Here is a 21229-nt window from a genome sequence, read left to right on the forward strand (position 1 = left end):
TTACACCTTAAAAATGGGAATTTTCTATGTTTTAAGGGCCTGGCACTGGAGTACACTCAGTCCCTGGGTGTTTCTCAGGCTTTTTCACTTCTTGCTAATTTTAAATGTTCTTAATGCTGCCAGTGAAATCCTTCATTTACCTTAATTAGACTCACTTTGCATTTAATTGGATTATTAGCATTAATACTGGCTAGAATTGCTAAAGCTGCAATTTAATTTGGGCAAAATTTGGACAAAAGGTGTGATAATTGGAGCTGCTTTGGGCTGCAAACAGCTCATGGATTCCAGTGTTCTCCTGGAATTTTATTTTCCTTTTCTGTGGAGGGTATGAGAGGGGAATACAAACCTCTCTTTCAACAACAGGTCTTGGAGCTGTGGGAGAGAGGGAAGGGATCCAGTGTGAATGGGAATCAATAAAAATGAATCAATAAAAACCTATAAATAATCAAAACCTCCCATGGATGGAGCAGGGGGCTCTGGGCTGGGCAGCTGTGGCTGCCCCTGGATCCCTGGCAGTGCCCAAGGCCAGGCTGGACACTGGGACACCCTGGGACAGTGGGAGGTGTCCCTGCCATGGCAGGGCTGGAATGGGATGGATTTTAAGGTTCCTCTCCACCCAAACCATCCTTTTATCCTGTTTTCCAAAAGGGAAGGTGCAGTGGAAGGAAAGAGATGAACCCCTGGGGCTGCCAGAATTCCTCAAGAAATGACTCATGGAGGAGCAGCAGCATGGCTGGATTCACCATTCCTTTCTAACTCTGTATTTTGTGTGTGGATGCACCAAATAAATCAGGAATTTCCACCAGCAGGGCCCTGGCAGGGATGTGCAGTGCAGGCAGGGGATGCTGGGCTGCTGTCCCTGCCCTCTCCTGGGTGATTCCTGCATAACTCCTGGGTAATTCCTGGAAAACACCTGAGTAACACCTGGATAACAAACATCTGGGTAATTCCTGGGTAACAAACACCTGGGTAATTCCTGGGTAACACCTGGATAACACCTGGATAACAAACATCTGGGTAATTCCTGGGTAACACCTGGATAACACCTGGATAAGAAACATCTGGGTAATTCCTGGGTAACTCCTGGATAACAAACACCTGGGTAATTCCTGGGTAACACCTGGGTAATTCCTGGATAACAAATACCTGGGAAATTCCTGGGTGATTCCTGGGTAACAAACACCTGGATAACTCCTGGATAACACCTGGGTAACTGCTGGATAATAAATACCTGGGTAACACCTGGATAACAAACACCTGGGTAATTCCTGGATAACAAATACCTGGGTAATTCCTGGGTGATTCCTGGAAAACACCTGGGTAATTTCTGGATAACAGACTGCTGGGTAATTCCTGGGAAACTCCTGGGTAATTCCTGGATGATTCCTGGATAACAAATACCTGGGTAGCACCTGGGTAACAAACACTTGGGTAATTCCTGGGTAACACCTGGGTAATTCCTGGATAACAAACACCTGGGTAATTCCTGGATAACAAACACCTGGGTAACTCCTGGATAACAAACACCTGGGTAACTCCTGGGTAATCCCTGGTAATACATCTTCAGTACCTTTTGTCATCCTGGTGTCTAATAAATCATTTTGGAGGTTGCAAATGGCCATTTGTATCGCTCTGAAGAGGGGGAGGGAGGGCTGGAGGGGGGTTAAGAGGGAATTTGAGTGCCTGGCAGCAGCCAAGGTATTATCCCTGGGTAATTCCTGGATAACAGACACCTGGGTGATTCCTGGACAATAAATATATGGGTAATTCCTGGGTAACACCTGGGTGATTCCTGGATAGGAATTATTATTCCAGGTGCTGCTGGGGCCACTCCCAGCTGGGAGAAGCCCAGGGCTGAGGTTTGGGATGTGGAGCAGAGCTGAGGGCACAGAGGGAGATCCCAGATTCCAGAGCTGTGCTCTGGCAGTGACTCCCAGCCCAGAGGCAGGAGACACAGCAGCCCCATCCCCAGCTCTGCTCTCCCAACCTTGAGCACTGTTAGTAAATCCCTAATCCCTGCAAAATCATTTATTTGGGACTGTTTAGCTCTAAACTTGTAACTGCTGAGCCCTGCTAAATCCACAAGCTCATTAGCTCTCTTCAGCTGCGTTAATAACGATAATCTCTTTAATGGGAGCAACTCTGGACAGGATTTACCTTCCCAAAAACCCATGACTGGCACTCAGTACCCTTCTGCCCTCCAATTCTTCCCCAATTACCAGGGAGCTGATCAAGCTTGAGGAGCAGAGGCCAGCTCAGGAAGCTTTTCCCAGCTCCTTGTCCTTCCCTGGAGACTGGAGCATGGGAAGCTCATCCCCAATGGCTCAGGCTGGAGTGTCACCCCTGCCTGGGCTCCTGCAGGCTGGGGCTGCCCCTGCTGCTGAAACATCCCCTGGGATGGATGGAAATGTTCCTGCTCCTGGCTGGGTGGGATTCCAGCTGGGCTGGGGGGGTTTGCCTCATTAGAAGTGGGTTTAATCTGCTCCTTGTTCCTAAGATCTCTCTTGGTTAACAACTAAACAGCAGCAGCGACAACAAAAGAACAAGAGGTTTATCATTAATTTGCCTTTCAAGGATTTTCCTTTCATCTTTAAGTTTCCTACATTTCACATTTTCTAGCACTTCTGTTGTCTGCACTCCCTTTTTTTCCCCTTTAAAACAGTGTCTTTTTAATGGCTGCTTTGATTTCTGTGGTTTGTGGAAGGGGTTTCCAGCCAGGCTTGGCTTTTGTGGCTGCAGCATCCCTGTTGTGGTTGCATCTTCCTGACACTCAGGAAAAACCACCCCAGACCTCCCTCTCCTGCTCCAGGGTTCATCCACATCCCACTCCATAATCCCATTCCTGTGCTGGCTTTGGGGAATTGACCTTTGTGAAGAAATAATCTGTTTTTGAGTGAATTTGCAGAAGAAAACCAAAAGCCCAAACCAAACCAATGTTGACCATTTTCCTGCATTCCAGGCTCCAAAGCAGGAATGTGGTGGTGGCACAGATCACACACTTCACAGAGCACCCTGATTTCACTCCTTGCACAGTGGGGATTTTCCTGCTGGGTAATTTGGGTCTCTCTCTTATCTCCTGCCATGATAAGGCTGCCCCAAACCCCCAGCCCATTCCTGCTCCAGTGCTGAGGAGTTTGGGGAGGGTTTAAAGGGAGCTGGATAAAATAGGATTGCAATTCCCAGCTGACAGCTTTTGATAAGAGCCCCAGTGCTGCTCCCCACTCCCTTTGTTTGCCCTGGGAGGTTTTTCCTGCCTTCCTGGGTCCTGTGCAGCCTCAGGAACCCTGGCTGTGGTTCCTTCTGGCAGATGCAGCTCAGGTGGGAAATCTGGACCATCTTCAGTACCTTTTGTCATCCTGGTGTCTAATAAATCATTTTGGAGGTTGCAAATGGCCATTTGTATCACTCTGAAGAGGGGAAGGGAGGGCTGGAAGGGGGTTGAGAGGGAATTTGAGTGCCTGGCAGCAGCCAAGGTGAGGTAGAGGCTGGTGCTGCCCTGGCAGGGACCCCAAACCTCCCCATTCCCTGCGATTCCTGCAGGGAAACAGCAGAGAAAAAGCTTTGGGTGTGCTCAGAGGGGTCGAGCAGCCTCCAGCACCTGTCCCAGCCTCCCCCCACCCCGCTGCCCTCTCTATATTTACCCAGGGGGAGCTTTCCAAGAATGGAAGTGGTAAGATAAAACCCCAGAGGGGCTAAAATTAGCCTCAGTGCCCCGGGCCGGTGCTGCCGTGGCATTTCAGCTGTGAGTGAGTGCACAGCCCCGGCCCTGCCAGAGCCTCTCCTGCTCTGCCCTGAGGGGCTCAAACCACGGCAGGACCCCCATGGGACCCCCCTGGCCCCGGGGGCTCTGAGCATCCCCCACACCCAGGTAAGGTGGCACCGGGACCTGCTGGGGTCAGGGGGCACTGGGACACAGAGGGACAAATGTGGGCCCTGTGTGCTCTGTCACAACCTCACTTTGGGGTCCGCAGGTGCTCAGGGGGTGACAGAACTGTGAGGGTGGGCAGGCCCTGGCACAGGGTGCCCAGAGCAGCTGGGGCTGCCCCTGGATCCCTGGCAGTGCCCAAGGCCAGGCTGGACACTGGGGCTGGAGCAGCCTGGGACGGTGGGAGGTGTCCCTGCCATGGCAGGGGTGGGATGAGACGAACTTTTAACTTTTTTTCAAAACCAAACCATTTTTTAAAGTTCTATTCAAAAGAACTTTCACCGTTTTGTGATTCTATGAACCCTGGTTTGGGCTCTCCTGGTTGAGGAGCCTCCCTCAGCCCAAGGAGCCTCCCTTTGGAGATGCTGTCTGTTTGTTCAGGAGATGTCACAGCTGCTCTTTTCCTTTCCCACACCATTTCCCTGGGGGCTCTAACTGGGAACTCTACTGTCTTTTTGACTCAAACCCGCAGGAACCCCCAGCCCATTCTCCATGAGGGTGGGTGATCCCAAAGCTCCAGAGCTCATCCCTGGTGTGTCCAATGAGGAGCAGCAGTGTTGGAATTTCCCACATTTGTGTATAAATTGGGCTAATGGGTGGCAGCCCGGCAGAGCTTTGGTGCCATCAGACTTGTCCCAGTGTCCCCAGCTGTGCTGGTGGCCTGGCTGGGGTCCCCCTGAGCTGGTGGCTGTGTCCCCATGGGTGATGTGGGACGGGTCCCCATGACTGCCCTGGACAACGGGGCTAATTGCTCCTTCTGATTATCAGATAATTAACTGTTTGTTACGCCTCCTTTACTAATTAATTGCCCCATGCAGCTCCTTGGCCTCTCCCAGGCCAGCCCAGCCCCGGCTCTGCCTCTTCCAAGGGAGCCCGAGCTGTCCCGGGCTATGAGACATTCCTGTGCCCACCCCGAGTGTTTCCAGCTGCCCAGGTGCCAGCCGGGACATCCCATCCCTGTGGGACATCCCATCCCTGTGGGACATCCCATCCCTGTCCCCACTGTCCTGAGGCCACATCCCGGGTGCAGAGCCCAGGGAAGCCCCAGGGTTCAGTGCCACTGGTGTGATCAGCTGAGCACTTCCACCCTTCCTCCCCAAATCCCTGAGCAGAAACATCCCAGACCCTTCTGCAGCCGTGATCAGGGGGCTCCAGCAGGAGGAGGGAGGAAAACAGTGGGATTGTAACGCTGGCATTGTTTGGGAAGGGAGATGCTGGGAGATGTTTGATCCCTAATCAAACTGACTGCTTCACGTTCACCTCATCCCTCAGGATTGGGGACACAGGACACAGGGAATGGCTCCCACTGCCATAGGGCAGGGCTGGATGGGATATTGGGAATTGGGAATTGTTCCCTGTGAGGGTGGGCAGGCCCTGGCACAGGTGCCCAGAGCAGCTGTGGCTGCCCCTGGATCCCTGGCAGTGCCCAAGGCCAGGCTGGACACTGGGGCTGGAGCAGCCTGGGACAGTAGAAGGTGTCCCTGCCATGGCACTGGGTGGGCTTTAAGGTTCTTCCCACCCAAACCATTCCATGATTTTATGGGATCCTGACCCACATACCCACAACAGCACTGAGCTCCGTTGTTCCCTCAGCCTTTCACCCATGTGGATTTCCTCATGTGGTGCCAGGGCACATCAGCAGCATCCTCATCCAATTTTGTCAATTTTTTTTGTGAATCTTCCTTTTGTTGAGTACAAACTTGCACTAAAATGCAGCTGTGGGTGTCAGGGACTGGTTCTAACCCGGGTTTGATGCCGATTCTGCCATCCCGTAGATCTTTGGCTTCATCCTTTACCATGAGAGCGGCACATGGAGCCCAGCCCCGACAAGATGACCCTGATGGACATCAACAAGATGTTCTCGCTGCTGCAGCCCGGGGATGACGAGGAGGCCAGCGGGGAGAGCGAGGAGCTGAGCCGGGCGGTGTGCCAGGATGACCACGAGGCGCTGGCCCGGCTCCTGTCGCAGGACCGGTACCGGAGGCTGATCAACCGGCGGAGCGGCTGGGGCGTGCCCAGCACCCCGCTGCGCCTGGCGGCGGCTCGGGGCAGCGAGCGGAGCCTGCGGCTGCTGCTGCAGCACGGAGCGCTCGTGGACAGCCTGGACGTGAAGGCGCAGACCCCGCTCTTCGTGGCGGTCAGCAACGGGCACGGCGAGTGCGTGCGGCTGCTGCTGGAGGCGGGCGCCAGCCCCGCGGGCAGCGCCTACAACAACTGCTCGCCGCTGCTGCTGGCGGCCCGCGACGGCCGGGCGGGCATCGTGCGGCTGCTGCTGGAGCACGGCGCCGAGCCCAACGCGCGGGCCCGCCTGCCCGAGTGGGCGGCCAACACCGCGGCCTGCTCGGGCCCGCTCTATCTGGCGGCCGCCTACGGGCACCTGGAGTGCTTCCGCCTGCTGCTGCTGCACGGCGCCGACCCCGACTACAACTGCACCGAGCCGGCCGTGCTGGCGCAGATCCGCGAGCCCAAGACGCTGCTGGAGACGTGCCTGAGGCATGGCTGCCGCCCCGACTTCATCCGCCTGCTCATCGACTTCGGGGCCAACGTGTACCTGCCCGGCGTGCCTCACAGCGACCGGCCCGGCCCGCGCAGCGAGGGGCTGGAGCTGCTGCTGCACGCCAGAGGTACCGCAGTCGGTGCCCGGGGCTGGGATGGACACAGCTCGGCTCCGATTCCCCCTTCCCGACAGCCACACCCGGGGTTCCTTCAGCCTCGGTCCCCTCGCGGCGTCACTGCGCTGTTCGGGTGTGGGGCTGCCCCTGGATCCAGGGAATTCACTGAGTGAACCCAAAGGGGTTCGGAGTTCCAGATTTGGGGATGGGAAGTCAATGATCTATGAGGTCCTTCAAAACCAAATCATCCATGGGCTCTGTGGTTTGGAAGGGATACATGGAGGCCTCCAGCCCAATTCCCTGTTTGGAGCCAGGCCAGTCAGGGCAGGTTTGTGCAGTGGAGTGTGAAGTGGGGCTGAATCAACCTGGGATAGGGGAAGGTGTCCCTGCCCATGGAATGAGATGAGCTTAAGTTCCCAACCTAAGCCCTCCTGTGGTTCCATGATTCCCACAGCCTGGGTTTCCCCTCACTTGTGGGGTTACCTCCTGCTTTTCACCCTTGCTCTCCTTTCTGCTGCTTAGCTTGGGCTCTCCTGTACTGCCCAAGTTTCAAATCTTGCACCTATTTCCATGTGGGTATGGGAGATTTCTTCTCTATGCCCATCTTCTGTGGGAGCTTGTGCCGGAGTCCATAGCCCCAGCACAGAGGTTGATCTGTGGGATCTGTTAATCAGAGGTTGAGTTTTCATAGGATCATGGAATTTTTATAGAATTATGGAATGGTTTGGGTTGGAAGGGACCCAAAGATAATTTTGTCCCAATGCTGTTGGTTTGCTCAGCCCATGTCCCTTTCCTTAGGGCAATGCTGGGTTGGAGGGCAGCAGGGCTGTGTGTTCTGAAGGTGACCATGTGATTTTCCTTCCACAGCTCATCCCAAATCCCTGCTGTCCCAGTCCCGGCTGGCCATGAGGCGCCTCCTGAAGCAGCCTGGCCGCTCGGCCGCCCTCGGAGAGCTGGAGATCCCCACAGCCCTGGCCAAGTACCTGCAGCACCAGCCGTGATGCCAGCCTGCCCAGGGACATCACTGAGCACCCCAGTGAAAACCTGCTCCACCCTGGTAGTGAATCCCTGAGATCTGTGGAACCTCTGGGAATTTGGGGTCACAGGTTCATTTTTGCTGCCAGGTGTCCCCAGAAGGCTGTGCCCATGTGGAGAGGTGGGAAGGGAAGAGAAGGAGGAGAGAGAACAGGAGGTCTCAGCTCTGGTTTGCTGCAGAGCAAGGATAGAGCAGGATCTCTGTTCCTCTAGGTTTGTTTCAGACTGTCTGTACTGAGTGATTTTACACCTTTAGCTGATTTTGGTTGGAGAAGGGGCTGGGAAAGAGTGTGGAGGAATTCTTGGCTGTGAGGATGAGAATTGTTCCCTGGCAGGGTGGGCAGGCCCTGGCACAGGTGGCTGCCCCTGGATCCCTGGCAGTGCCCAAGGCCAGGCTGGACACTGGGGCTTGGAGCAGCCTGGGACAGTGGGAGGTGTCCCTGCCATGGCTGGGGTGGCACTGGGTGGGCTTTGATGTCCCTCCTGATTCCAGGATTCCCAGAGAAGTTCCCAAGTGCCTCCACCAGTTGGGAGGGGCAGGATTTGGGCTGGCCCTGGCCGTGTGTGCCCACCCCAGCAGGGGCAGAGCCCAGCACTCCCAGCTGGCAGCACAGGAGAGGCTGGGAGAGTCCCAGATTTGACCCTAAACATCATCTTCTCAGCCCAAAAGTGCTTCCTGTTGGGGCTGAGGGTCTCCCGTGGTTGGGCAGGGCTGGGGTTTGGATTAAAGTGTTCTGTTCTTGGTATGAAGCTGCTGTGCCCTGTCTGGTGAAGCTCCCCACGCTGGGCAGCCCTGCCAGGATGGCTGGGCAGGAATCAGGGAATGGCTGCACACAGGGAATGCCAGGCTGGAGGGGGCCATCCCAGCACTGCCGTTGTGTCCCTCCATCCCTCCTGCCCTGGGCACGGGGATTGCCCTCACCAGTGGGGCTGGAGGTGCCCTCCTGGCTCTTCCCACAGCGTGATGGGAGCTGATGGATCAATCTTGCTGCTCCCTGGCAGCTCAGTCCCCACACAGCCGTGTGCTCTGGATGTTCTGCAGGCTTTTGGGAAGCAGCAGAAGTGTCCCATGCTTCATTCCCTTCATTCCCTCCTGCCCTGTGCCATCCCAAAGGGAAGTGCTCCCAGGCCTCAAAGCTCCAAGGGTGGCTCTGGGCCTAACACAGGCACGTCCCCGCAGGATTTATGGGCCTGTGTCAGGGGCTGGGGGATCAATTAATCAGCATCTATTAATTAGGCTCTGGGCCTCTCCCAAGGGGAGCATTAGGGCTTGGAAGCAGCCTGGACAAGGCTCCATAGGGAATGATGACACTGCTGCTGCCACTTCTGTCCCCTCCCAGCCACCTGCAGGAGCACACCCGGAGCTGGGAGAGGCTGTCCTGTGGGGACATTGCCATGCCCTGCTGTGATTCCCACTCGTGGCATCCTTGCTGTCATCCTCACGTGGAGATCCGAGGGGCTTTTGGGAGTTGGGGGTCCCAAAAATGGGGTTTGGGAGTCCCAAAAATGGGGAGGGCTCTTCCCTGCCGGGCTGCTCAGTGCCCGTGGGACTGTGGGTGTGCAGCAGTGGGGGGCTGGCAGTGCCGTGGCACGGGTGACACGCCTGTGGGGTACACAGCACATCCAGGGAGGTGTCCCACGGCACACACGCCGTGTCATCCCGGTGTCACACACACTGTCACATCCTTCACCCCCCGGTGTCACACAGTGTCCATCCCTTACCCCACAGTGTCACGCTCCAGGACAGAACAGGACATCCCTCCGTGTCCGTGACCCAGCGTGGTCCGCGGGTGTCGCCCTAAGGCCACGCCCCGTTCACAGACCACGCCCCCTTGTCAATCATTCCCGCTAACGAGGCCGCGCCCCCAGCACGGGGACCAGCCCTGAGGCCACGCCCACCCCGCCACCGGGACGCCCCCGGCTGTGGCCGCCCCGGGCCACCGGGGGTGACACCGTGGGACGGTCATGGGGGGACACCGTGGGGACACCGTGGGGACCGCGCCCAGCGGCCCCGCCCCGTCACCGTGACCCCGCCCCGTTCCATTGGGCCCAATGCGGAGACCGCGCCCTCCCTCGCGCACAGGCCCCGCCCCCCGCCGCCGCGCCCCGTCAATCACCGCGCCCCGCCCGCCAGGCCCCGCCCCCTCCGCCCCCCATCAGGAGGCCCCGCCCCGGTCGTCACGCGGCGCCGCCCCTGCCGGCCGCGCCGGGCGGACCCGCGGCCCCGCGCCCCTCGCGCGGCCTGAGGGCTGGGCCGGGGCCGCGGTCCCGGGGGTGCCGCGGTGCCGCCGCCGCCCGCCCGTGGTAAGTGCTGGGCACGGGCCGGGCCCGGGGCCGCGCTCCCAGCGCCGCCGCTCCCCGGGCCCGGACCGACCCCCCCCTTCCCCCCCCCGCCCCTCGCGGTTTCACGGATCCTCCCGAAAGTTTGGGAGCGCGGCGGTGGGAGCGGGGAGGGCCGGCCTGGGGGAGCGGCCCCGTGCGGGGCTGGGCGGGCCGGGGGTCCCGAGGGTCCCCTCTGCGGGTGAATCGCTGCATTTCATTGTTACCGTGCTGCTTTTTGTTGGCTTTTAAACCTTATTTTCCACGTTCTCTTGGTGGTGGCTCTTTGCCCTCGGTGCCCTTTATTAGCCTTTCTTTCATTTTTATTTATTTCATTTTTTATCCTACCCCAGCCTCCCCTCCGCAGCCGTGCCGCGGTGCTGACGTGGAGCTGGAGAGGAACGATTCCCAAAAGGAATTTTTGTAATGCTGGCTCTGTCTCGTGCCCTTCCCCGGCTGTTCTCCAGCCGCCCCTGTCCAGGTGCAGCTTTAGGCTCATTTCCCCCCTTTTCCAGCAGCCCCGCTCCCGGCCAGGTGCGAGCATTTCTCCCAGGCCCCCCTCTCCAGCTCTCTCCAGAGGCTTTGGAGGCTCCTGGGACTCGTGGTGGGCTCTGGTGGAGCTGGACAAGCCCAGTTTGCCGCTGGGGAGGCGGCTGTGCCAGCCGGCTACGCCCCAGCTGCTGCTTCCAGCGGGACAGGTGAACGTGAGGGGTTATCAGCAATCCCAGAATTCCAGAACCTCGGAATGGGCTGGGTTGGGAGGGACCTGAAAGCCCGTCCAGTTCCAGCCGATGCCAGATCAATATAGAGGCAGAATAACCTAGGAATAAAAATCACCTGGAATTGCAGGTTTGGTGTGGGGTCCAGGAGCATCGTTTGGACGTATTTTTAATTTGGGATCTCTGGCTAAACATCTTGGGAAGGTTTGCTTGGCCTCCTGTCAGTCAGAGCTCAGCCTGGGGCACTTACAGCTTGGGAGCACATTAGGATTTTATTGCATTTAATTTCTCCACCCTCACCTCTGTAAAAGAAACATGATTATAATTGTTTTATTTCTGCTGTTCCTAACAGCAGTCCAGGGTCAGATTTCAAACCTACCTCTCTGCTTCTGGGATAATCTGATCAGGGGGTTCACAGTGGGTGTTTTTAAGGCGATTCTCTCTGGCTGCACAGATTATTTTAAAAACAACTGAAATCTTCTATTAAAAAAAGCCAGGGTAGTAACCAGAGTGATTTTTCCCCGGACACGTGCGTAGGGGGGGCTGTGTCCTGGTTTGGCCTCCCTCAGGATGCTCTTTGGAGCCTGGCATGAGGCCTGGCAGAGCTGGGAGAGGGTTTGGAAGCTGCTTGCTCTCACTTTAAGGTGGCCAAACCTGATCACCCTGGAGACAGAAAATCTGGGAAGCTGCAGGGCTTGGAGCGAGGAGGTGCAGGGGTCAGACCTGCGTGTCCCCAGGGATTTACCCAAGGGGGAATGTGTGGTTTTCCTGCTCTGGTGAGCTGCTACATTTAGGCGACATTTTGGTGCCTGGATTTTGGAAGTGGAGGCAAAGCTTGGAGGCTCCTCCAGCCGGCGATGGAGACCCCGGTGCCTTCAGCTCTGCCCCTTCCGCTGCCTGTCCTCCCTCACGTGTGCCCTCTCCTGTGCCTCAGGTCGGCGGTGATGTGTCCATCCCTGCGCCCCGAGCTCCGCGCTCCCCGCGCCGCCGCTTGCAGCTAGAGCCAGGCCCGCCCGCTGCCATGGAAACGGGCAGCCCGGAGGAGCGGGACGGAGCGGACCGGCGGCGGCAGGAGGGCGGGGACGGCCCTCCCGACAGCGCCGACGGCTCCGTGCTGGCGGCCGAGCCGCAGCAGCCGCCCCCCGGCAAGCTGAGGAAAACGGCCTTCAAGCTGTTCGGGGGCAAGCGCAGCATCTGCACCCTGCCCAGCTTCTTCGGCGGCCGCGGCAAGAAGGGGCTCAGCAAGTGCAAGACCCACGACGGGCTGAGCGGCGCCGCCTGTGACAAGGGCGGTGCGGCGCGGCCGGGCAGCCCCGCGGAGGGCGGCAGGGACGGGCAGCCCGGGCCCCTGCCCGGCTCCCGCAGCGCCCAGCTGGCCCCGGACAGCGGCGGCAGGGCGGAGGCGGGCCAGCAGGACGGCTCTCCCCCCGGCAGCATCGAGGGCTGTGACAAAAAGCCCAACGGGGAGAAATCCTCGTGCCCCAGACCCAAGAAAGGGCTGAAAGGGTTTTTTAACAGCATCCGGCGGCACCGGAAGAGCAAGGCAGCCGAGAGTGAGAAGGCGGAGCTCCCCGAGTGGAACGGGGACACCGAGGAGGCCGGGAATGCCCCTGGGATGGGAGCAGAGAGCCGAGGGGCCGTGGAGAGCAGGGGAGCAGGGCCGGGCCCTGAGGCCACGGCCGGCCCAGGGGACTCGGGGGGCGACTCCAGCTGTGGGGAGGCCACCGAGCCCACGGGCCCCGCAGCTGATGGAGGCACCCCCGAGGGTGACACGGTGGCCGTGCCAGGGAACGGGGACGTTCCGGATACAAAATCAGAGCCCGAGGCTGCTGCCTGCGCTGAGTTTGACCGTGAGAGTTTGCTGCTGGCCTTCCACCCTGACTTCATGGACAGCGAGCCTCCCTGCCTGCACTCCGGGGACCTGCTGAGCCTCATGCTGGGGGACGTCACCTCCCTGAAGAGCTTTGACTCGCTGACGGGCTGCGGGGACGACATCGCCGAGCCCGACATCGCCGAGAGCAGCATCTCTGTGGAGCGCAGCCGCGACGCCGCCAAGCGCAGCTCCTGCCTCGTCACCTACCAGGGCGGTGGCGAGGAGATGGCCATCCCTGAGGAGGCTGAGGAGTACCTGCAGCAGGTGTGGGACGGCGGCGTGCCGGGGGACAGGAGCCACGGGGCCCAGGTGTCCAGCAGCAGCCTGGAGACGCACGCCTCTCACGAGGCCGATGCCAACCCCTACGTGGGGGATGCCATGGATGGCGTTGACCTCCTGACGCCCCAGAGCGACCAGCAGGAGTCTGCCCCAAACAGTGATGAGGGGTATTACGACTCCACCACGCCAGGGCCAGAGGATGAGGCTGGAGAGGAGCTCAAGAAGGACCGGCTGCCCCGGGACAGCTACAGTGGCGATGCACTTTATGAGTTTGACACCCTGATGAGCCCCTGTCACGGGGAGGAATCCCTGTTCGAGGGCAAAGTCCCACGCCAGGGCATCTTCAGCTACTTCATGGACTTCTGCCTCCCTGCAGAGAAGAGCCTGATCCAGCAGATGATGGATCAGAAAAGAGGGCTGATGGAAAGTGAAGAGGAGGGGCTTGCAGCCATTCAGAAGGAGCTGCTGTACTGGGAGCTGCAGAGGGAGCCGGTCCTGAAACGCCTGGATGTCTCCAGCAAGGAGAAGTGTCCCCGGGAGAAGCAGTGCATTGAATGTAAAACCAGAGCAGCCAGCTCCACTGGCAAGAGCCAGAGTGGCCTTGGGAGTGAGCAGGTGGCCTCACACACCCCAGGCCGGGCTGTCAATGGTGGGGTTGCAGTGGCTAGGGCTGAAAATGCAGAGTGGAGGGATTTTCCAGGGACTCGGTGTCTGGAAAACTGTTACAACAGCCAAAAAGCCCCTGGAAGTTGCCTTATTCAGCTCACAAAGAACAACCCGGGGTTCGATGCAGACCCGGACTGTGGGATGTTTGGGGACCCCATCCATGGCAGCAAGGCAGGGATGTTCCCTGCGTTCAGGCTGCCCGAGCAGGAGCACGGTGGTGGAGCAGAGCCCGGTCCTGGTGAGCCCCAGGTGGGCAGCGAGCCCGAGCACGCTGTGAACTTCTCCCAGGCTCTGGTGGAGTTTGCCAGCAGCGGGACCCTCTTCTCCAGCCTCTCTGAGAGCCTGGGGAGCTCGGCCTCCAGCTCATCCTTCACCCAGAACCTCCCTGCCCTCCCCACCATGGTCACCTTCGACGTGGTGGACGTGGAGCAGGACGGGGAAGGGGAGTGTGAGCAGCACCCGGAGCTGACGGCGGGCGAGGACATCGCCGAGGCCTTTGACGATGGCTACGGACAGAAAGAGTCCTTGGCTGAATGTGACGAGAGAATGTCCCTGGCCTTCTCCCCGGGCTCCTTCCAGAGCTGCAACTGGGGCGTGGCCAGCCTGCCCCGCCACCTGCGCCTGCACGGCCTCAGCCCCTCCATGCCCGCGCCGCTCTCCGTGGACCGGCGGAGCCGCTCGCTGGACACCGAGAGCCTGGAGTTCGAGCTGGCCGAGCCGCCCGGGGCCCGCAGCGCCCCCCAGCCCTGCCGGCTCTGGGCCAGGAAGGACTCTGCCGGAGCCAGGAGGAGCAGGAGCAAGGAGGAGGGCGAGCTGCTGGCTCCCGAGGGTGGCCTGAGCTGGCCGGGCCTGCGGCACCTCCAGCGCGGCCCCGAGGCGGCTCCCGGCGGGATGGAGCTCTGGGACTTGGCCCCGGCTGGCGCTGTGGAGAGCGTGTGGGAGCCCTCGGAGCCGCCGGACACCGTGTCCCCGTTCCTGCCTCTGTCCCAGTGCGGTGCCGTCGGGGAGGCTCCGGAGCGGCGGCCGCAGGAGGCGGAGCTGAGCCGGCTCCCGCTCCGGCCCTCCAACCTCCCCCTGCAGGCCGAGCCCAGGAGGGCCCGGGAGGCCGCCGGGTCCTTCCGCTACCCCGGCGATGTCCCCAAGCTGTCCCGCCTGCTACCCCTGGGAGAGGCAGAGCTGCCCCCGAGCTTTGGCTTTGCCTGCTCCCCGGAGCACCGTGCCAGGGGCAAACCTGTGGGCATTGCCCAGGGCGTGCCACAGCATCCCGGGAATGGCAGCGGGGACACGGAGAGCCCGGAGCGCTGCACCGAGCCCCTCAAGGGCAGGGCCACCCCGGGGCATGGCCCCTGCCGGGGCACCGTGTGCAGTGTCACCCAGGCTGAGTAGCTGCAGGAACATCACCCTGTCACCCAGCTGAGTGTCTGCAGCAATGTCACCGTGTCACCCAGGCTGAGTGTGTGCAAGAATGTCACTGTCACCAAGCCAAAAGGCTGCAGGAATGTCACCGTGTCACTCACCCCGCTGAGGCCGCTCTGGGCAGGAGTGAAGGGGTGCAAAGGGAGGGAAAAAACTGGGAGCAGTTTGGGGAGGACTTGAGTTGAGCTGGGCTGATGCTCCTCTCCTGCAAACATCCGTGGCCTTGCCCCTGTGGATGCTCTGGAAGCAGCTTGGAGCTGCCTCCAGGATTCCTGCATCACCACTGAGGCACTTTGTGGTTTTCCAGCCCTCTCCAGCACCAAGTGCAGCAGCAGCAGCCCCTGGCAGGAGCTGGGGATGGACCTGCTGCTGGTGTGGCAGGTTGGGGTTTGTGCAGGGCTGGGGAAACAGGCCTTGGGCAGAGTTTTGAGGGAAATGGGGCTGTTTTCCTCATGTGGGTGAAATGTTTTGGTTCACACTCACTTTGAATGTCTTCCAGCCCAGGCTCAGTGTGGGGAACAGGGAGGAACGTGCTGCTTGTTCCAGAGTGAGGATGGGGCAAGGCAGCTGGAAAGGGGAACTTTGCAGCAATGTTTTTATTTATTTGATTTATCCTTGCCCCAAAGGAAAGCAGGAGCTTTTGTGTGTGTGCTGATAACATTCTCCAGGTCTAGTTTCAATTTGCTCAGAAAGATGTGCTGTCCATGGTGTCCCTTTGAAGAACAAAGTGTTGGTCCCTTCTTTGTTGTGGTCTGTCCTGACGGTGCAGAATTCCTGGTGGAATCCTTTCCTGGGCCTTGTCCTGGGCTCCTGGCCTCTCCAGGGCCATGGGGACAGGGCTGAGGCCTTTGAAATAAGCTACATTTGCATCATGCCTGTAGCTGTGAAGTGGCAGATGATGTTACTTTCTCAAAAGGAAGCTTTGTGGCTTTTTAATTTTATTTTATTATTTTAAGATTGTTTTCTTTGCATAAACCCACAGGAGGGAAGTTTTGTGTTCCTTGGAATTTGGGATGGGCCACAGCTGCATTGGGCTTCTCTCCTGTCTGGAGGGAACAAAAAGCCTGGAAGCTGCTGGAGGGTTGGGATTTTTTGCCTCTTTGAGGGAATGTGGAGGAGGGACAGACTGTGCTGTGAGCTCCTGTGGCATCTGTTCCAGGCTCCTGGTCCCCTCTGTGATCCCAAACCCAATCCATGACACAAAGCTGCTTCCCTGTCCTGTCCAAGCTCTGTGTTCTGATTCAATTCCATTACCAGTGATTTTTATTTTCCCCACCTCATTGCCCTTTCTCTATTTTTCTTTGCAGCAGAGTTTGTAGCATTCAAAATAAATAATCCCAAAGTGGGAACGCTGGAGTTTTACCACGTGTGTGGAGTGAGGGATGGCTCTGCTTGGGCCAGACTCCATTTTCCTGCTGAGTGCTGCCCTGCTGGGTCACCCTCGTGCTGCTCCTGCTCCACATGGATGTGGCTCCATCAGCTGCCATCCCCCAAAGCACAAGGAGCTGCTTTGGGTTTGATGGGTTTTTTCCCCGCCAAGCAAAATGAGGTTTTGATATTCCTTTTGAGAAAAGATTCCTCTGCCCTGCCCTTGGGTGTGTGGGAAGGAGCAGGGAGGGCAGGGCAGGGCTGGGTTCAGCCTCTGTGTGTGCTGTGCTTGTCCTGCTGAGGCAGAGCAGATCCACCCGTGCATCCAGGGGCTCGCACCTGGATTTTTCCATGTTTTCCTGGCAGCTGCTGGGCCATGGTTCTGTTCCCTCACCCCTCTGGGACACCAGGGAGGGTTTCCTGGGACACACCTGGGTGTTGGTGCCACTGCCACCCCTGGGGGACAATGGTGAAAGTGTCCTCGCTGTGGGGGTGTCTCCCCTCGTTAGCACAGCTGCTAATGAACGTGGGATATCCCTCCCTGGAGCAAGGGCAGGGCCAGCTCTGTGCCCATCCCACCCCAAACCACGGGCACACCCTGCTGGGGACACCACAGGGCCACTGTCACCCCCTCACACCCTGCCTGGGGTCAATCCCTGCTTTATTTCCTTTCAGCATCTCACCAAAGGCATCTGGGGGGGTTCCAGGCTCTGGAGCTTTGTTCAGCCAAAGTCCTGCTGGGGGCTGGCAATGTCTGGGTGCTACATGAATGTTCCAGGGTGTCCCTGGGGGGCTGGCAATGTCTGGGTGCTACATGAATGTTCCAGGGTGTCCCTGGGGGGCTGGCAATGTCTGGGTGCTACATGAATGTTCCAGGGTGTTCTGGGATCCTGGGGAGCTTCGCAGCCAAGGCTTGGCCATCTGACTTGATACCAAAGGTTTCTCCTCTTAATTCGATGGGAATTCAATGAGGCAAATATCTCTGGAATTCAAATGAGTTTTCCTAATGCAGTTTAGTCACTAATTTGCTGGATTATTGGCAGATTCTGCCCCATTAACCCAAAGAAATTGGAATTTCTAGTGCAGTAATTCAGCCTGGCAATGATGACTGCAGTAGGGATTGGATTTCACTGCCTGCTGAGCCACTCTTCCCAAAAATCCCCACTTGGCATCGATGGGAACAAAGCTGGGCTGGAGCTGGGTCAGCCCAACACTGCCTTACCCCAGGAGCTCCCAGCTGGGGTGGCCACTGAGGCTTCTGATGCAAAAGGGCTTCCCAAGCAGAAACCAGTCACAAAGTCAGGAGCAGAGAAGGTCCTGCCAGGATATTTAGGAAAAAACGTGAGGAATTCACCTGTTCCTTGCAGGGAAGTGAGGGACTGGGGCTGTGGAGCTGGGATGGAAGCACTGCCCAGAGGTTGTGTTGCATTCTGGGGACTTGGGGGTTTTCTTTTGTTTGTTTGTTTTTATACACATAAGAAAACGGTCAATTTTCTCTATTTTTGTATAGTTTTGCATTTTATAATCATGGGGAAATTTTACAGACTGTTCTTTTACTCGTGTGTCTTTGTCTTTCCAAGTGCTGTGGTTTGCTTTTCCCGTGGATAAAAGGCCATTCCTGCTGCTGCTGTGCCCAGATCCCACCTGCTCCCTGGGAATGTGCCCCCAGGCCTCACAAACACACTTTGCACACACTTGAGATGTCCTTAACCCTCCTCTGTCACACTCAGCTGTCCCTTCTTTGCTTTCCAGTGTTGTTTTTAATCTGAATCTCTGGATTTTGGTAATTTCTCCCTCCAAATGTTATAAAATGCCCACAGGTTCCAGCTGAGGCTTTTCCTGCTGTCTGCTGATGTTATTTTATCTCAAATTTGGGCTTTTCAATCCTTGTGCAGGAGATGCTGTTGGTGCATGGAAGTGCTCTTGGACAGGTTTCCTCTCCCCTGGCCAGGCTGGGATTTCACCCTGGTGCCTGAGGATTGCTCCTTAAATAATCCTGGGATTAGCAGGGCTCCCCACCTTCCCCTCCCTCCCTCTCCAGGGAGCTCCAGCCTGTGCTCTGCCTCACCAAACATCTCCCTGCAATGACACTGCCTTCAACTTCAGCATCAGAGGAGAGCAGAGCTTCTGGAATGCTCAAATCCAGCCCAAAGCAGATTTTCCCCTCTTTTTCCCCCCAGCAGAGGTGGGAGTTGTCACTGATTTGGCTCTGCAGAGATTTTTTTTAATCTTCTAATTAATAACTTCACACCTGATGGTGCTTTTAAAAGTTTCTCTGGTTTGGGTTTGCCCCATTCCCCACAGGGATGGGTGGGAAGGTTTCTCATTGAACATTCCTGGGGCACTCAGACCCACTTTCCACATTCCCTCTGGCCTGGAATTCTGGGCTCCCTCCTCTCCAGCTGGGGCCTCCTGCTCTTCTCACCCACCCTGAGCCACCCCAAAGCTCCATTTGGGTGAAGTGAGAAATTCAGATCCCAAGAAGCCTCTCAGCTGTAAGGGAATAATGAATTAGCCCTTGTCCTCAGCTGCCCCTCCCTGCTGCCCGGCTGGCAGCTCCTCCCAGGTGACCAACCTGGCTGAATTTGGGTTTTTTGTTTCCTCCCCGGTCTCAATGCTACTAGTCCTTTCAAGTTTTTAATGTATTGATTGTGTTTTAAAAATGAATGTTCCTTTCACTGAATTCTAATGAATAAACCGCAGATTTTTAGAGAACATTGGATTTCACTGGTGCTTTGGTGTTTTTGTGCTTATTTTATCCTTGATTTAATGTTTTTCTTCCCCTTCCTCTTTGTCTGTTGGTTATCTGCCAGTGAGGTTGAATTTTCCATGGGAGAAGGCAACAGAGATCCTTTGGAACAGGGTAAAGCTCCTCAAACCCTCATCAAATGAGCCCTGGAAATTCTCCATCATTATTCATATTCTCCATATTATTCATTAAATACATAATATAACCAATGCTATATATAATATAATAAATATATAATATAATCAATATATATCTATCTATAATATTTCTAAATAAATATATAAATTATATTATAAATATTATCTATATTATAAATATTGTTTATAATATTTAATAGAAATACTATAAACAATATTTATAATATAGTCATATTTAAGATAAATATATAATCACAGTATATTGATATTTAATATATATTTATAATAATATACAATAGTATACATATAATATTTATAAATAATACTATTTCTAATATATAATATTTATTTATACATAATAAATATATAATATATATAATTATATAAAACTACATGTTTTTATATATATATATACTTTAAAATATTTAAATAGTTCAATATGTATGCTTTTAAGTAAATTTTAATGTTTATTTCACTGTATTGTTTTCTGCTGCATTTCAGCTGGGAATAACCCCCCTCATCCCGCTGGAAAAGCCTCCAGCAGCTCCCAGAGCTCTGGGTTTGGCTTCTCCTTTGGGGTTAAATGAGGTTGGTGTGGCCCAGGAGCAGCCCCGACTGTGCCACTCGTGTTTGTCACAGCTCTGGTGGCTTTCACCCCAGCAGGGCAGGGCAGGGTCCCTGGGCAGCGCCATCCCTGCTGTGTCCCCAAGGTCCCTCCCACGGGAGCCTCTGGGGACAGCGAGGGACAGGGGCAGCAGCTCCTGTGGGGATGGAGCTCCTGCAAACCCCTGGCTGAATTTAGGGAGGGAAAAGCTGCCCAGGCAGGGACAGAGGGCAGGAGATGAAGGAGCTCTGCTGATTCTCCTTCCTTTTAAACGTGGGAAGAGCCTGGAAGGCAATCCGGGAAAATGGCACGTGGGGCTGGGTCAGCACTGCCTGGGCTGGAGAACTCTGCCAGAGGAGCCACAAAAACTGTGGAAAGGCTGGGCAGGGGTGAGCGTGGTGTGCCTGGGGGTTCCTGGGTCAGGAGCTCAAAATTCAGGGTTCAAAGTCCCCCTCTGGAGCTGTGCTCCCATCCAGCCTCCCTGCAGCCCGCTGGGTGTCATTCCAGGCACCCTCCCTGCACCCCAAAGCCTTCCTGGCTGAGAACATTCCCCACAGCCCCGGGGTTCCCTTTGCACATCCCGCTCTGAGCTCTGAGCCTGCAGCAGCTGCAGGGGCATTTTCCCCGAGGTGATGGCAAAGCTGGGATTCCCTGCCAGGGCTGGGCTTATCCAGGGGGTCCTGGTTTGTGCCCTGTTTTCCCTGGTGCCAGGGGAATATCCCCCCCTTGGCTGCACCCCCAGCTCAGGCAGGGATGCATGCAGGGGATGCAGGAGATGGATTCCATCTATCCCTGGGTTGTTTCTCCTCCCCCAGCCCGTGGCAGAGGAGCGCTGATGATGATGAGGACAGCGGGATCAGCTCCTGGGATGGCCCATCCCGCTGGGAACGCTTCAAACCCTCAGCTCTAATTGCCTCCTTGTAAACACAAATTGACTCGTTTGCTGCAAACAAATTCCTGCAGACAAAACCTCCTGGAAGCCGCTTGTCATCACAGGAATGCATCTCACACTTTGAAGTGTTCCTTTTTTTTCCCCCTCTTTTTTTCTCCAAAGTGATTTGAAAAGCACCGACACAACAACTCTGACACAACAACTCTGTGACACAACAGCTGTGCTCTCTGAGGGAACACCAGGGGTTTGTGGCACTGCCAGGGTCCTCAGGCTCCTGTGCCCAGAGGCTGCCAGGGCCTGGTGACCTTTGTGTCACCTGTCACACCTGGGACAACTGCTTTAGTTCCTTCCCTATTTCCATGGACCGAGTGGAGCTTGTTCATCACATCCCCATCCCATCCCCATTCCAATCCCATCCCATCCCATCCCATCCCATCCCATGCCAATCCCCATCCCATCCCCATCCCAGTTCCCATCCCCATCCCATCCCATCCCATCCCCATCCCCATCCCATCCCCATCCCCATCCCCATCCCATCCCATCCCATCCCATCCCCATTTTCTGGGCTCAGTTCCCATCTGGTGCCTCCCACTGGCTCAGCACAGCCCTGGGACACCTTGTCAGGGACACCTGTC

At 56.7% G+C, this 21229-nt stretch overlaps 2 protein-coding genes across 2 annotated transcripts; both read left to right on the forward strand.

Annotated features, from left to right (window-relative positions):
- The first annotated feature begins 3751 nt into the window (after positions 1-3751).
- On the forward strand, positions 3752-8309 carry ASB12 (ankyrin repeat and SOCS box containing 12). Its single transcript, XM_058814245.1, has 3 exons — positions 3752-3868; positions 5701-6549; positions 7405-8309. Exons 2-3 carry the CDS (start codon positions 5736-5738, stop codon positions 7536-7538), a joined length of 948 nt encoding a protein of 315 aa, XP_058670228.1. The 5' UTR covers positions 3752-3868; positions 5701-5735; the 3' UTR covers positions 7539-8309.
- A 1501-nt stretch (positions 8310-9810) lies between these two features.
- Positions 9811-18910, forward strand: AMER1 (APC membrane recruitment protein 1). The gene is made up of 2 exons (XM_058814029.1): positions 9811-9876; positions 11545-18910. The coding sequence occupies exon 2, from the start codon at positions 11632-11634 to the stop codon at positions 14812-14814; it is 3183 nt and encodes a 1060-aa protein (XP_058670012.1). The 5' UTR covers positions 9811-9876; positions 11545-11631; the 3' UTR covers positions 14815-18910.
- Positions 18911-21229: the final 2319 nt, after the last annotated feature.

This window comes from Ammospiza caudacuta, chromosome 14, assembly GCF_027887145.1.
Source record: "Ammospiza caudacuta isolate bAmmCau1 chromosome 14, bAmmCau1.pri, whole genome shotgun sequence".
In the NCBI taxonomy this organism is placed as follows: Eukaryota; Metazoa; Chordata; class Aves; order Passeriformes; family Passerellidae; genus Ammospiza; species Ammospiza caudacuta.